This window comes from Drosophila innubila, assembly GCF_004354385.1.
Source record: "Drosophila innubila isolate TH190305 chromosome 2R unlocalized genomic scaffold, UK_Dinn_1.0 1_C_2R, whole genome shotgun sequence".
NCBI classification, from domain to species: Eukaryota; Metazoa; Arthropoda; class Insecta; order Diptera; family Drosophilidae; genus Drosophila; species Drosophila innubila.
In genome coordinates this window covers 17,284,284-17,300,571 of record NW_022995374.1, presented here as the reverse complement: position 1 = coordinate 17,300,571, position 16,288 = coordinate 17,284,284, and the positions used below count along the sequence as shown (strand labels likewise).

General features: G+C 37.9%; 4 protein-coding genes across 7 annotated transcripts in view; 2 read left to right on the top strand and 2 right to left on the bottom strand.

Annotated features, from left to right (window-relative positions):
• LOC117785389 overlaps positions 1 to 10,927 on the top strand; it is a 31,023-nt gene extending 20,096 nt beyond the window's left edge. For 2 of the 4 annotated variants that reach the window (XM_034623359.1, XM_034623358.1), the window contains exons 2-8: positions 1,210 to 1,985; positions 3,901 to 4,027; positions 6,179 to 6,311; positions 7,172 to 7,248; positions 7,371 to 7,752; positions 8,422 to 9,188; positions 9,258 to 10,927. In XM_034623359.1, coding sequence (XP_034479250.1) covers positions 1,341 to 1,985; positions 3,901 to 4,027; positions 6,179 to 6,311; positions 7,172 to 7,248; positions 7,371 to 7,752; positions 8,422 to 9,188; positions 9,258 to 10,036 — 2,910 coding nt within the window. In that variant the 5' untranslated portion in view covers positions 1,210 to 1,340 and the 3' untranslated portion in view covers positions 10,037 to 10,927. Of the gene's footprint in view, positions 1 to 1,209; positions 1,986 to 3,900; positions 4,028 to 6,178; positions 6,312 to 6,602; positions 6,623 to 7,171; positions 7,249 to 7,370; positions 7,753 to 8,421; positions 9,189 to 9,257 lie in introns of those variants that run through there. The other 2 variants (XM_034623360.1, XM_034623361.1) reach the window with 2 other exon arrangements.
• Positions 10,928 to 11,389: 462 nt separating this feature from the next.
• Positions 11,390 to 12,123, top strand: LOC117783860 (NADH dehydrogenase [ubiquinone] 1 beta subcomplex subunit 3). The gene is made up of 3 exons (XM_034621414.1): positions 11,390 to 11,406; positions 11,644 to 11,774; positions 11,843 to 12,123. Exons 2-3 carry the CDS (start codon positions 11,647 to 11,649, stop codon positions 12,042 to 12,044), a joined length of 330 nt encoding a protein of 109 aa, XP_034477305.1. The 5' UTR covers positions 11,390 to 11,406; positions 11,644 to 11,646; the 3' UTR covers positions 12,045 to 12,123.
• LOC117783859 (mRNA export factor) lies at positions 12,100 to 13,387 on the bottom strand. Its single transcript, XM_034621413.1, has 2 exons — positions 12,893 to 13,387; positions 12,100 to 12,824 (listed from the first exon to the last, which is right to left on the bottom strand). The coding sequence occupies exons 1-2, from the start codon at positions 13,307 to 13,309 to the stop codon at positions 12,192 to 12,194; spliced, it is 1,050 nt and encodes a 349-aa protein (XP_034477304.1). The 5' UTR covers positions 13,310 to 13,387; the 3' UTR covers positions 12,100 to 12,191.
• Positions 13,388 to 13,684: 297 nt separating this feature from the next.
• Positions 13,685 to 15,047, bottom strand: LOC117784228 (ras-like GTP-binding protein Rho1). Its single transcript, XM_034621900.1, has 3 exons — positions 14,792 to 15,047; positions 14,023 to 14,253; positions 13,685 to 13,948 (listed from the first exon to the last, which is right to left on the bottom strand). The coding sequence occupies exons 1-3, from the start codon at positions 14,948 to 14,950 to the stop codon at positions 13,751 to 13,753; spliced, it is 588 nt and encodes a 195-aa protein (XP_034477791.1). The 5' UTR covers positions 14,951 to 15,047; the 3' UTR covers positions 13,685 to 13,750.
• Positions 15,048 to 16,288: the final 1,241 nt, after the last annotated feature.

Genomic DNA, 16,288 nt, shown 5'->3' with positions numbered 1-16,288 from the left:
GGTAGGAGGCGGGGGCGTGTAATTGGTGACAACAATTGGAGCGTGTCGTCACTTTGTAATGCCAGACAAATGCGCAATTTGCAGATTGTGCGATTTTCGCAAGTCGATTGATATTTGTCAAACGATAACTTAATTATTTGAGCATTTGAACAATTGAACAATTGATAACTGCAGCTATCAATATCAATGACCGCACTCTCATGCCGTTCCACGTGCCACACGGCTGACTGATCATGAGCACGAGCAATGGAATTCAATTAAGAACACGCTTCATTTAACGCTTCTAATATATATTTACATATATTTATATATATGTAAATACTCGCGCATTTACTCGTTCCATGGTTGACAGATCGTTTTGATTGCGATGAAGATTGTCGGCTGAGTAGATCATCTAATTGTGAGTTAGTTAGTGCGACTACGCTTCAGATAATTTATTATGCATCATTGGATTGTATTAGTCTTGGCAACTGTCAGTTGTATTGAGTTCATCAGCTGATTAGTCCTGTCCTTTAAGAATTTTTTAAATTTGATTTATTTTATATTTTTTTCTAATGCTTAAGTTTATAAAGATTATTATTTAATTACATCGGCAATATTTGAGAAGTAATACTACTTTTTGTTAGTGCAGTTAAGAGGTCAGTTAAGTAACTGAAAGATATTTCACGTAAAATGTATAGAATTGAATGCGAAAAAAATATAATATTTCAGTTAAATGGACTATGAAAAACGGCCAAAAGAATACCTAATTTTTGAAACAAATAAGTATTACAAAATTTGTTGTTTTCAGCTTTATTCTAACTTTCTCTACGAAATTATCGCTTTTGTAACTATGTATTCTATAAATATTATCCAGTCAAACTTTTAGTTGAATTTTTGTTGAGAATCATATGAAATTGTTATATCATCAGTGATCATTCAATTTCTCACTCGCATACAATCAAAAACCGGAACATGCTCGTAGTTATTAGCATTCCGTGTTCCGATGAGGAAATGACATTGAACCCGCTTGACATCTGAGCGGAATGCCCAAGTGCATGATGAGATCTCTGAGATCAGTGAATTAATCGCGTGCAATGTCAGCTGCAATCTCGAATCTCATGGTGTGTGCATTGAGAATATACTCGGAATATTCGTAACCGGTTACTTGATCGGGGATTTTCACATGCTTAACCCAATTGTAATTGTAATTCTCGTTTATCGTTTCAGATACAACAACGGATTTCCCATTTTTGCCAAACGGGAAAACTGCAGCAGCAGCAGCAGCGGCAACAACAACAACAACAACAACAGTAGCAGCAGCAACAAACAACTTGTTAAACTGTTTCGCGAGGCAGGGAATGGTATATTTCTTGGGGGATTGGGGCATGGGAGATTCTGACTTGTCGTCATATCAGCAGCATGTTCCAAATATACAGCAGCAACAACGCATCCATGGACGTGATTTACATCAACAGCAGCAGCAGCAACAACAACCGCAGCAGCAGCAGCAGCAACAACAGCAGCAGCAGCAACAGCAATTGGTTACACAAATCTCAGCTAGCCTAAACATATTGCAATCACAGTTGCAATTTGCCAGCGGTTCCAGCTTCCTTCAACAACAGCAACAACATCAGCAGCAGCAGCAGCAGCAATCGCCCGCCCCATCGCCCCATCATCATGTTGTTGGTACGAGGAGCAGCAGCAGCATCACCAGCACCAGCAGCAGCAGCCTGGTAACCGCTAATCTTCAGCAACTATCGGTGAGCAGCGGTGGCAACAACAACAGCAGTTGCTCAACTCCCACCAAGTCACAACATCAACATCAGCAGCTGCAGCAACAACAACAGCAATTGCCGCCAACTTGGCTGCGACAATGCTCCGAATCAACACAATCAGCTGCCGATAGCTGCGGAAAGGCAAAGACATTGCAGCATTCAGCACAGCTCAGCAAGGATCTCCTGGAAAATGAAGATGAGGTGGCACTTCATCCACTTTCCAATCAGGTAAACTTAACCTTACTTTATCTAGAACTAAACAGCAATGGGACTGAAAAAAGTGCACCCTTTATCTGTATATTGCGAGCGCAGTTTCTGATTTCTTTTCTTCACATTATGATAAAAGATCCTTTATAAAATTTTTTAAAATTAAATTAAAAAATTATGATAAAATTGAAATTCCACAAGAAAATCGATAAAGATTTGACAAAGTTATGACAGTTTGAAATTTACTAAAAAAGTGTCAAGGGAAAAGTATAAAAAATGGACAGTTTTTGAAAAAAGTGAACTATTAATGTTTTTTTCTATTTCCTTGTTTGTGTTTTCATTCGTCCATACTTATTTTAGTTTAAATAAATTATGCCTACTCTTAGTTTTTTTTTTTTACTTTGTGTCATTTCAATAAATAATATGCTAACTCACATTTGAAAAAGGTACAGGGAGGGGTAACAACTATATTTCAATTAATATATGTACAAAGTTCAAGATACACGTTTTGAATTTCTTTTAGACTTGGCTATTTCCTTTAGTAGCTCCTGCTGCAAATCGCTAAAGAAAATGGATAGACCTTCCAATGAATGCTTCATGATGAACGTTTTGATTACGGCCCAGGTGGGCTTGATGAAATTAACATTGGCAAAGACACTCATTTCGGTGGTATTATTGTGATTATCAATGAGGCAATAATGCAAAAGTATGTTAAATACGTCCGCATAGGGAATTCCCTCATTAGTGCATTTAACGTCTATCGAGTATAGCTCACCGGAAGCACTGCACCTTCGCATGCTCTGTTCCTCGATGACTTTTGATGTTTTTGGGCCAATATTACCTTGTAGTGCTAACGTCATACTTACAAAGCGTACTCGCTGACCATCCTTATTGGTTTTCCACTCGCTCATCTGAAGATCTGTGGTGTTCCGTTTGGCTTGGAATTCTTTATAAAACGCGGATGGCGAGAATATCAATTTGAACAATTGATCGATTGGAATCTCCAGCTTGGAGTGAAGAACCAAACGACCTTCGTGCGCAGAGTCACAAACTCTGGAAGCTCTTCTTAGATTAGGTCCAGCAGTATTTTCAGTGTTAAGAAATTCTTTGCTGGTGGGCGTGGGACATGGCTTTGTGGCCTTAAACGACTTGGTCTTCCTCGGCTTGATAGTTGACTTCTTTTTGCGATCCATAACGCTGCCTTCTGGGCTCTTGGAATTTGCACTGCTACCAGCTGCAGATGGATCTACGGAATGTTTTGCAGTCTTCACGGTCGTTTTCCTTGACCGTCGATTACTGACTCTGGAGTCATCCACTATGCTCTTCTCTGGCTTGCTTCCACTAGCTGCTGCTGAAACAGACTGCTGGGCAGTTGTTTGTCTGCTGTGCACTGACTTGTTCTTATTATGACCAAATCCATGTTTCAGTTTATTGCGAATTGTGTTCATGGCAATGAGAATCCCATTCAAATTAATTCCATTTTAAGAATTGTTGATAAATATATATGAAAATGTAAGAAGCTATTTCAAATGTATTTTCATTTACTGTAAATTTAATGTCATTGCTATAAGTATCACGGAATGAGTTGAATTTTGAATATAATGAATGCCAACTACAATTAAAACGAAACTTTGTCATTAATCCAATTGAATCCCCGTTCGGACTAGTGTTTACATAGACCTGATATTCAATATGGTTGGTCGTATTTTGAGTCTCTTTCTTTTACTGGTGACAAGTCAAAGCTCATAAAGATTAACCGCCTGTAATCAACACAACCAAATGAGCAGCTTATCAAGGCGTTGTGCCATGACGTAGATTTGATAAGATACTGTAGGTTATGGCTATGGCCACACGACTTGACTTGCCTACTCTTAAGATACGCTCTATTGATTTATGACTCAACTGACACCAATATATTCCATCAATTCTCTTGCAGGTCGGAGGACACACTCGCCTGTTGTTGCTCAACCAGTCGACGGTGATCAAGCCGCTGAATTTGCGCGAATTGGACTTTTATCAGAACATTCCGCAGGACATACAGAAGTTTGTGCCCAAGTACAAAGGTAAGATACCGACTATATTCTTTTATTAATCACTTTAAACGATTCTCGAATCTACCGAAGCGCTTCATATGATATTTCGTTTCGAATTAACTGCTTGTACTGTCATACATTTCAAAATAAACTCGAAAATAATAAATAAATCAAAAAACAAAAAAACAAAAAAGAAAAAAAAATTGATATGAGAGTATCTTTAAGAACGCGTTTTGCATTGCCATTTGTTTTGAGTTCTGAAATCGCTGTTGCTGTATTCTTTCAACATTTATTTTTGTACTAACTTTTCGCATTTGTCCAAACTACCAAAAAAAAAAAAAAGAAAACAAATTTATTCTGCTCCTTTGTATCGTCCTTAGAAAAATGAAAAAAGAAATGCATTTAAAAATCTCATTTTTATTTTAAGTATTATATTCCTATATGTGATAAGCGTAGACTGTAAGTTTTGAAATTGATTGATTACAAATAAAAACAGAGCAAAAAATGAAAAGAAAAAAAAATGAAATAAGAAAATCAATAAAAAAAAAGAAAAGAAATAAGTTAGGTAAATTCTAGCTTTAAATATTTGTAATACGAAAAGCAAAATAAAAGTATTATAGCTGCTATGCCCAATTATTGTCTGACTCGACGCCTGGAAGTAGTCCAAGCGCCTGGCCAAAAGCTCAAAAGCTCAACCTGCACACACAGAACCAATTTATCATAAGAACTTTTAGTTAGTAGCGAAATGACAGCAATGGGTAAGTCGCAAACACACAATAAAATACAAAAAACCACTCTTATCCAGTAAAAAAAAAGCTATAATCTATAACTTCATCCAATCCAATCCTTTGACAATGCACCATCGTTGGAGATTGTAGAATTTTTAGTTTTTATTTCAATAAAATTGAATTTAAATTAAAAATTGTACAATCTTTTTGCTCAGTTAATGAAAGTACAAATGTGAACAAATGCACACCCCTGGACAGCAGGCAGTACGACAGTAACTGACCTGGATCTGGGGGCGTGCCCGTTGCCACTACATATCTACGCTCTATGCTCGTATTATCCAAAGGTTCGAAGTGCCGACTGACAGACCCGCTCGTGATCTGCCGCTGAACCAATTCGGAGAGCAGCCCAAAACCGAACTGAAACGAAACAGAAACGAAAAGCAACGCAACGAATCGAAACGAAATGTAACTGAGAATTGAGAATGAAAAATGCGTAAACTTTACAAAATTACCTATATATAAATATATAAAAATTGCCATTTATTTTGAAATTTCTTGACAAATTCGAGAAACAAACCAAAACAAAAAATCGTGTTTATTTTATGTGTTTGTTCAGAACGCACATCGGTGCTGCCCCCCTTCCGCTCAATACGTTGTTGTTGTCTAAGTCATGTGTCATCGTCGTCGTCTCCCTAAGGCCTTGCCGATCTAATCGGATCTGATCCGCTCTGCTCTGCTCTGCTCTTCTCAGCTCTGCACTGCTCTGTCTGTCTCTGGAACTGAAAGTCTCCGAGACTCTCACAGTACGAAAGACGATTAGAAATGCAAGCAAGCCAAAAAAGACAATGGCCTCAACGGGTTTGTATGAATCAAAACACATACTATATTTAATTATAAACTATACTTTACTATCTAATTTATACTATACATTAATTACAAACTACAGATACAATTTCAATTCAATTACAATAAGCTATTCAGTTTCTTATAAGTAACTATATGTTTTTTTATGGTTTTAAGATAACTCATAGGACAAAAAAAAAAAAAAACCAAGTGGAAATTATTGATAATATTTAATGACAGTAATTTTGCACTTGTTTCCCTATTTATCTGTTCCTTAGGTCTCAATTTGCACCCTGTTTAGGTCTAATAAGTCATAAGTCATTCTCTATGTATCGCATACTTTTCAATGTTCATTGTCCATCCGAATGGAATGTCCGAAAATCATTTGGGGAAATTGTCTACTTGAACTGTTTGTCTGTGTTGCATATTCATTCCATAATGAGCTTATTAATGTCTAACATACATATTTCGAGGTCCATATTTGCACAATGCATAACCTTTAACCCAGGACCACAAGATAACTGATACTCCATTAAATATAGTTATAAAACAACTGAGAAAGACTCACAGACCTTAGACTTATCGCCCGCCGGTCCCGTTCTATTTCCAGGCGTTATGCAAGCGACCTCCATGGGCGGCATCAAGTTGGACAAACGCTACTCCCCCAGTTTCCGGGACGAGGCCGCCGCGGTTCCCGTTCGCAAGATGAGCGCCTCGAAGCGCAAGCGTGACGATGTTCTAAGGTATGTAGAATCGTTCCGGAGACGTGTCCACAGACATCTCAAGTTGTTGCACCTTAAAAATATTACTTTTTGACAAAAAAAAAAAAAATAAATAAATAAATAATAAAGATATACACACATATGTATACACATGTGTCTGTATATACTAATATTATAAATTATGTACATATGTATATATATAAATATATATAACACATGTCTGGAGCATTCAGCGAAGCAAATGGAAATGAATTTTATTTTTGTTTTAGATTGTGCAATGCATACAAAAAACAAACACGCACTCGCCCCTCTCAAACATAACGGGTATTTGGGTATGCAAATTACAATACAATAATATAGTATGAGTATTTTCTTGACAAATTTCAATTCCAAATCCAATTGGAAAATCACAGCATGATTTGTTCCATTGAAAGCAAAAAACGCTAAAGCAAAGTCAGTGCTGTCAGAATTTTGGTAGTAAAAAAAAGCTATATTAAATAAAAATAATAAATATTAGTATTTATGAACATGAATTTTCCTAGTGTTTTCAATAAGCCTAAAAAGTTTCAAACATTTTAAAATATGCTAGATCTAGTTTTAAAATTTTCTAAACTGGTCACACTGATTTATTGGTTACTTTTTTATTTTAATTAACGACTGTAAACTGAACTACCTGTCTAGGTGGCGCTTTTTGCCTATGCTGTGTTTTCAATGGAACAAAATATGTTATTTAAAAAAAAAAAAAAAAAAGAAAACAGAAAACTTGCAGCTTGTTTTGTTTTAGGTCACTCATTTGTGCCATCTAAATGGGGTTTGCAGCATATTAAATGTCCGCTTGATTCCATATTAATCCCACACAATCTCGCCTGGATTATTTGCAGAATGAAGGTGCATAAGAACGGAAATGCGGCCGATGTTATCAAGAGCATTTCGCAACTTGACAACTCCAATAAGCAATGTTAGTATCTGTGCCCTGGCTCGGGACCTGGACAGCAACCTATATACTATATTCAATTAGATAACAGCTCACAACTCGAGGAATTTGCTTGACTAATCTTTTATTTTGATTACATTTCACAGATTTTCTGATGCTCGAGAATATCACGTCGCAGTTTCGTAATCCCTGCATTCTGGACCTGAAGATGGGCACTCGACAGCATGGTGACGATGCATCCGCTGAGAAGCGCTCCAAGCAGATGGCCAAATGCGCAGCGAGCACATCCGGATCATTGGGTGTCCGTCTATGCGGCATGCAAACCTATCAGGCGGATCTGGAACAGTACGCCAAGCGGGACAAGTACTGGGGACGTGAGCTTAACGAGTCGGGATTCAAGACCGCACTGCATGATTTCTTCTACAATGGCTTTCGTCTGCGCATCCGTGTCATACGCAAGATCCTGCAGAGATTGCTTCAGTTGCGACGTGTCATTGAGAAACAATCCAGTTATAGATTCTACTCCTGGTAAGCAAATTTCTTATTTTCTTTTTATAAATTGCAGAACAATCATTTAAAAAAAACAAAGAATATAATTTAAAAAAAACCTAAAAAAGGAAAATAAAAAATTGGAATTAGAAAAGCATTCTGAGTATGGATATAAACTGTGAATCAATTTGAAAAAAAAAAATATATATATATATATATCGAGTTGTCGGTCAATCGGCTACACAAATCTAGTTCTCCCAACACTCCTTTTTTTTTGAAGTTGCCAAAAATGGACATTGTTGGGAAAAAATTTAATTTTCTGAAATTGATGCAGAATCAAAATAGAGACCAAAAAATGATACAAATTTACATTCCGCTAGGAAATTGGTTAAGACTTGATAAAGTTATGACAGTTTGAAGTTTTTGAAGAAGTATCATGGGGAATTATGTATAAAGTATGGAAAAACGTTGAATGATGAATGAATGAATAAAAAAAAATTGATATTTCAAATTTTTATGCAGACTCAAAGCAGAGGTACAAATAATGATAAAATTGAAATTCCGCAAGGAAATCGGTAAAGATTTGACAATATTATGATTGTTTGAAATTGTTGAAGTATCAAGGGGAAGATAAGGACTTTTGCTTCTAAGGTTTGGTATTCTTAGTTCTGTGTAAGGACTCTGCTTAACTCTATTATTCTTCGACAGCTCCTTGCTTATTGTCTACGAGGGCTACGAGGAGAATCCAATGGCCCATCCGCCCTCCATGGATTTGGATGACTGGCTGGAAGCACCCAAATCGGCCGAAGTGCAACCTAAGGCAGCGTTTGACTTTCATCCAGAGAATAGCATAGATGAGGATGACATCGAGGACGATGAGGCTGGACATGAGGCGGGCGATGAGCTGGAGCCGCACGATACCGACGAGGATTTGCAGCTGGTGGCCGCCGTTGATAGCGGCAATGCGTCGGCAACGAACAGCAGCACCGGTGCGGATGGTTGTAACTACGATGCAGATGCATCCAATGACTCCAATTCGCGCTTGAATCTGGCCACGCGTCGTCATCTGCACAAGCGCGGCTTTGCGGAGGCGGCGGCTCGTGGTGTCAAACAGACTGCCACCAGCTCCACCACCACCACAGACGAGGAGGAAGAGGAGGAGGAGGAAGAGGAGGACGATGAGACCAACAAGTCTCAGCATTCGCATTTGTCCGTGATGCCACCACCGCGCAGCTGCGGCGTCTTGCCATCCAAATCATCAGCTGGGGGCAAGAGCAGTGGCAACAACGCAACACCTGCATTCATTCCAATTTCCGAAGAGACAGTATTTCTGGATCCAGAGCCAGCGCTGCCCAGCGTGACAACCTCATCGCCACATTCCGGTGACTCATGGATGAACTACAGCAGCAACAGCAGCGACGACTTCTCCGGCCTCTCGGAGCAGATCAAAGCCGTGGCCAGTGGCCGACAGACATGTAAGATATGATATAATGGATTTATTCGATATACCAGCACTTACAAATTCTGTTTTAATTAATCAACAGGTAACAACAGTTCCGATGACGGCAGCTCGGACTACGACAGCAGCATAATTGGACCCACAGAGGCCATGTTCAAGCGTTACAAGTCACAGCAATCCTTCGATGCAGCGGCAGCAGCAGCAGCTGGTGGTGTGGGAGCCACCCCGTCATCGCCCCATGCAACTGGCAACTCGTGTGTCTCAAACAGTGCCACCATCAAGTCAATTGTATCGCCCGCCTCCTCCAGCGCCTCGTCGTTGAAGTCGGTAAAGGGCGCCGTGAAGCGATTGCGCTGCAAAGATGATGATGAACACTATGCGGCCCACGATGACTCCAGGGATGCCAAGAAGTCAACAATAACATCCACACCCGTTTCAGCCGTCTCTTCGCCCTCAAAGACGCGTGCAACGTCGGCGGTGCAACGCAGTTGTGAGAACATTTGCAACTCTCTGCTCTCGGGCATCTTGCTGGACTCCCTGGAACGACGTGCCAGTGCCGAGAGTGACAACAACAATAGCACTGAGCCAAAGACTTCAGCAACTGCAGCTGCTCGGGGTAACACAGCGCTGCTTCACGGCTCCAAATCCCTGGACATGTCAGCACCGCCCACAGATGATTCGGCTTGTTTTGTGGATGTGCGTCTCATTGATTTTGCCCACACTGCGTTTGTGCCGAGGAACGGCAGCATGTTGCCTACTCCAGCCGCCGCGCCCGTGCACCATGGACCCGATGGTGGCTTTCTCACCGGTCTGGACAGCCTCAATCGCCTGCTCAACGAGATATTGGCCGAAGAATCCGTCTAGACGGCAATCTGCTCCTTGCGGCTACAATCAAAGCTTCCCAAAGAAGCCGACGCACACAACGCAATCCGCGAACGGGGACAGAAATAAGTTTAAAGTACAATTTGATTTCAAAATACCTAAATTGTTGCAACAACATGTGTTAAATTATGAAATTAATCTTTAGAAATTCGAAATGTGATTCAGCAAAACAAAAAGAAAATACAAAAAAACAAACAAAATTATTTAACAGTTAACCAGATAAACCACAAAAAAATATAAAATAATATAATTAATGGAAACATTTATAAATCCAAACGATAAGTGCAAGGTAAAATCCACAGAGCTGACAATTATTCAATTGATTAACTGATTTAAACGCATTTCAATGTGATTTTTTATCAAAAACCAAACAAAACAAAGCAAAAATAAGAAATAAAAAAAACCAATTTAATATATGTTTAAACAAGTTTCTTCCAAACATAGTTTAAAATTTAAAGATATATTGATTGAGATATTTAATAATTGATAAATTGTTCATGCTACTGCATTTCCAAGCGCTGAAAATCGCTAATGAAAGATGAGAATGAAGCGAGTAATGTTCATGAATATAAAAAGCAACTACTATATATGTATTGTATTTTAAATAATTAACGGGCGTGCAAGTCATGCCTTTTTTTATACTTAGCTATTATAATACAATGCAAATGACAAAGCATCAAAGCGTAAGAACAGTATTTTGTTATATCTTTTTCTTTGCTTTAAATTGTTTCCTTTCTATATTTGTAGCAATCACACAAAACCGCAACTAAAGTGTGAAGAGCAAGAAAAACGCTATTAACATAAATCCTAATAACGTATATGTATATTACTATTACTTATTGTATAATTAGAAAATTAAATGGAAAAACAAAAGAAAATATAAAAAAATAAATGAAAACAGTAAATAAACAAAATGTATATTTTCACTTAAGCACGTTTAAAATTTACAAATGTTCTACTGATTGCAAAATAAATTAATATAAAAGTATCAATAAATATATCAAAAATACAAAAAAAAACATTGTAGGTTGCAGTTTTATTTGTTTGAAAATTTTTTGTTAAGCTTGTCAAATTTGTGGATTTTATTAAATTAAATTAAAATTCTCTCAACGACCTCCAAATGAAATATCTTTAATAAATTATTAATTTTTTCCAAATTATTACTTTAAATTTAAATTGCGCGCTCTTTGAAGTATTGAATCAATGTTTTTAACGTGTGGCAACCTTACATCCCGTGTGGCCTGAATGTATATTTAAATGATGTTGCCAGATCATTGCAAATTGCTGCCGAATGAAAACATTTGACAGATATTAGCATTGCGTTAACATTTCTGTTAAGTTGTCAGCAAAGTGTGTGTAATTTATTTATATATTTTTATTAATTTCTTGACATTTTCTTATTGTTTTTGATCAAATTCAAAACAATTTGGAATAACGAGCTATTACTAAGTAGTTGTTATTTATATCTGATTCGTTTACGCAGTGAGGAGTGTTTAAAACATAGTTTAACTTATGTAATGTTTTGGGCTAGGTTAACATAGGATACATAAACATTTCGTATTGTTAAAAAGGAATAATAATAATTTCAGAACATGGGTGGACATCACGCAGAACCCTACAAGGTACCACATCCTTCCATCTACAAGGTGGAGAACGTGCCACAGCTGTTGGAGGTGAAGGAATCCCTTGCCCGACAGGGATTGCGTGATCCATGGCTGAGGTAAGTGGATGAAGCCAGTTCCAGGTGTCGACATCTTCAACTTAAACTATTCCAATTGTTGTTTGCAGGAATGAAGCCTGGCGTTATGAAAAGAAGGCATTCGGCACACATGCATCCCGCTTGAACACATTCATGTTCCGCGGACTCGGTGTCGGCTTTTGTGCATTTTTGATCACAATTGGAGCGGAATATGCGCTGGGCATTGGTAAGGGTCAGGGTGATCACGGTCATGGTCACGGCGATGGTCACGACGATAAGGGACATCATTAGTGCAAGAGTTAATCAATTAAGTGATTGTTTAGTTCAATAAAAATGCAAATGTGAATGCGCTTCTCGATATTTAATGATACGATACACCTAAAATGGTTGATATTATTCGCAATACATGTTAAGACTTAAACTAAAACACGATTCCGATCAGTTGACGCGCGGCTTTAGCTCATCGTAGCAGGAGCGCAGGAATATCTGTGGTTTCTTTGCCGGATTGAAGTATTCATGACCCTTGGACCAATCATAGCCGACAGCGTACGCAAATATCTGGCCATTGGCGTTAAAGCCACATTTTGTAATAGATTGATCCATGGCCTCGCTGGATTTGAGCTTGGTGCGCGCATCTTTATCCCAAAAACTGAATGTGCCGTCCGATCCAACGGTGACCAACGTGCCGTGCACGGGATGGAATGCAATATCGTTCACGGCGTATATATCTTGGAAGCCCGAAGTGCCCGTCGACCGATGACACTTGAATGTAAAATTATCCTTTGGATTGACCGGGTTCACGTACTGTATGGCAACACGACCTTCTATGCTTCCCAGCGCATAGCCTGTGGGTGTCTTTTTCTTATCCTTGAATATCGATATGGTGCGGTGCTGATATTTAAGCGGACTCTCCTGTCGCTTGTACTCGGTTGGACTGTTCTCTAGTGAATAAATAATTAGACCACGTCCCGCAGTGCCAACCACGGCCATCGGGTAGTCGACATCTGCACAGTAGCAACGCTCGGGCAGATTAATGGCCATCATTGGATTTGGCGTGCGAGTGTCCCAAAACTTGAAGAAATCAGCAAGTGTTCATCATCAGTGGAAAGCTGTCAATAAAAGGTGAATTGAATAAATACCTTGAGCGTTTTGTCCCAGGAGCCGGTCATGAGGCACGTGTAGTTTGGTCCCTTTACCATGTGACAAGTTTTGACCGGTCCATCGTGAGCGGCTACTTGCATTACTTGATCGGAGGCAAGATCCCATAGTTTCACCTGTTTGTCGCAGGAGGCCATAAAGACTTTGGTGCCATCATCCGACCAGCATACATCCAGTACCGGTCCACCCATCGATTTCATAGACTTTGGCACTGTTGCTCCATTTTGTTCAACCTCCCAACAACGCACGCTGTTGTCCCAGCTGCCGGCAATGAGGAAATTCTTCTGAACTTGCAAAGTGCTTGGGCTGAACTCCAGCGCTGAGACGGAGTCGTCGGGCGGCGAGGCCACCTCGAAATCGTTCATACGATTCGTTGTGGTTTGTGCGGCCCCAAACATGACTTTATTTTTTAAATGTCGCAAAATGTTTGTATTTTTTAAGAAGAGTTTGTCTAGCTTCTTCAGAACAAGTTCAAGTGAACAGACAAATTAAAATGAACAGTTCAACTTGTTCGCGAATGTTCAAGGGATCGTGAACTACACACTAGTCGTAAAGTTGCCATATCTTGTAAGAAAATAGGTGCCATTCACAGTGATGATTATAGACTTTGTCTTCACAAAGTGATTGCCAATGCGAAAGATCATGAAGGCGCGCGATTTAAATTTACTAATTTATGCAACAAACAATTGTTTAAAATCGCAATGAGAACAAGCCAAAAAAATAACTTTTTGAAATATATTTTTAATTGTTTTAAAAAATATAAAACATCTTCATTCAAACGTTTTTATGCAATGTTATTTAATATTTGCGATAGTGATGTGCCTTATACATTTCGATATTTAAAGTAGGACACATTTTTTCTTGTTATTCTTCGTCAATACGACCTGAAATGAGGCTCTAGTTGCGGTTTCAAAGACTTCCCGTACACCTTCTTGCGTCAAGGCAGAGCATTCAAGATATGCAAAGGCTTTGATCCTCTGGGCCATTTCCATACCTTCTTCTTTTGTAATAATTTGTTGCTTACGCTTTGCCAGTTCCTGTGAATAATATGACATTTTTTTTTTTTTAATTGTTATGTATGGGTAGGCTTCACGTATACACTATGGCTTGCCTTTAAGTGATCAGGATCAGAGCGTAAGTCGCGTTTGTTGCCAACCAAAATAATTGGAACATTAGGTAAATAGTGCCTTATTTCCCGTTTCCATTTATCACTTACAGCTTCGAAATAAAAGCGACAATCTATCGAGAAGACGATTACAACAACATCGGTACCAGGATAACTCAAAGGTCGAAGTCGATCGTAATCCTCATTTCCATTAGTCTCTTTTATTAACAATTCAACCTTAAATTGAAGAAAATTCCAATTAAATGATGATTAATAATAATTACATGAACTACTTGTTAAACAAGAACTTGATAAGATAACTGTGTGCATCTCTGGAAAACAATGGCGAATAAGAAAAAAAGATAATCTATATGAATCATGCTCAAGCATTTCTAGTCTTGAGAAAAACGGTATCCCACCCTGACACATTAATTAAAATAAGATGTGTACCATATATCGAGCCCTATTTGCATTGAAAACGTACGCGCCAAAAAGCAACTTTTACAGGAGAGAGTAATTTTGAGTAATTGTGTGTCGTTTTTCGTATACCGCTTGTCGCTTACGTTATAATTGACAGGTCAATATCTTCGTAAATATATACAATACAAATTAAATATTTTGTGTGCAGATGCGGTTGGTAACTATAAACACATTTGCATCAAAAAACAAATTTCGGAAAAATGGCTCTTACGTTATTTATGCAAATAGAGCTCGATATGTCTCTTGCAGCAATAAGACGTAGTTGATCAGCTAATGTTCAAATAGTGGACCATACCTGTAATCCTTCCACCTCAACTTTTGCCTCATAATGTTCCCACACCGTGGGCACCGAGGGCTGATTCAGACAAGACTGATTTTCACGAAAGACCGTTATCATACTAGTTTTGCCACATGCACCTCCAACTATTGCCAGTTGTTTGCGAATGGGTAGCATGACTCAATTAATTATCAAGAGGTTTTAAGCACTTTACTATGAAACTAAGGAACAACTGAAATTTAAATAGTATATTGTCAAGGAACGATTTTTCAGTAAATGTGTCTTTGTAAAACTGCGGTATATGAAGTGCGATTACTTTCAGTTACACAGCCGAACACATTGACTTTCTACGTTTATCTGAAATTTTTATAAAAGCTAATCTTGATTATTTGTCTTATTTTTGTCTAGTATAAATTAGTTGTAGCGCAGGTAACATTCGAATCAGAGCTGGGAATACTGATTAAATTTTTCGATTAAATATTTTTACTGAGTTGAATGTTCCCAGCGAAAAATAATTATTTTTTAAATTCAGTTGAGCATCCAGTCCACAGTAAATTACTTTGAAAATTGTTTCAAATCTGTCTCAACTACTTTTTGGACCAATTGTACTTTTAGTCGAAATTTTCCAGTTTACATTTAAAGTGCTTGAAAATTCAAGCTTACAGTAAATTATTACTGGCACTGGTTTATGTTCCCTACCAGTACAATTTTACTTCACATTTTTACAAATCATTAAAAATTTACTTGGGATTTTTCTTACCAGCTCATTTTTAATTGGGATATTTATATCCACTATTTAATTTTATATATTATACTTCAGCACATTTTTACACGAGATTTGATACTCCAGCAACTATTGAATTGGGATTTTTTATCTCCAGCATATTTTTACTTGAGATTTTCCAATCAAGCACCAGAAGTATCAGAGGTATCACAAAAATTATCAGGGAGCAAACGTGCCTGGTGAATGCGACCATTGTACTTTAGCATAGTGACGTCAGAGTCCATCAAACTTTAGCGCCACCTTTTGTCGGTTTGCGAAAAATAAAAGTGCCACCTAGGAGGCAGAGCACAAAATGACACCGATGTGCCATAGATGGCGGTGCGTAGCAAATTAATAATTTTAAGAACATTTAAAATTCGCAATTACATAAAATAAAGAGGTACAATTTTTTGTTATTGTCCGAAACATTTTATCCCAAAGGCACAGTATAAACATAATAAAAGTTACTTGATTTATACATTAATCAGATTACATGAAATAAAGCTCTTTCCGTACAACTGTACCCATAAATTATTTTAGGACTTGAACAAGCACATATTGATTTTATTCATATCAGTCAATTGATTTTAAAACACAAAAGTATAAAATTTTATGATCAATTGTTGTTGTTTAACTGTTTTATGTGCCTGCACTCGTTAATAAAATCCCCGAAATTTTAAATGCTCGTTTTTTTGTCACTTTCCACAAAAGTACAAGGGCGCATTTAGTAAAAGCGAATTTAATCAGTAAAC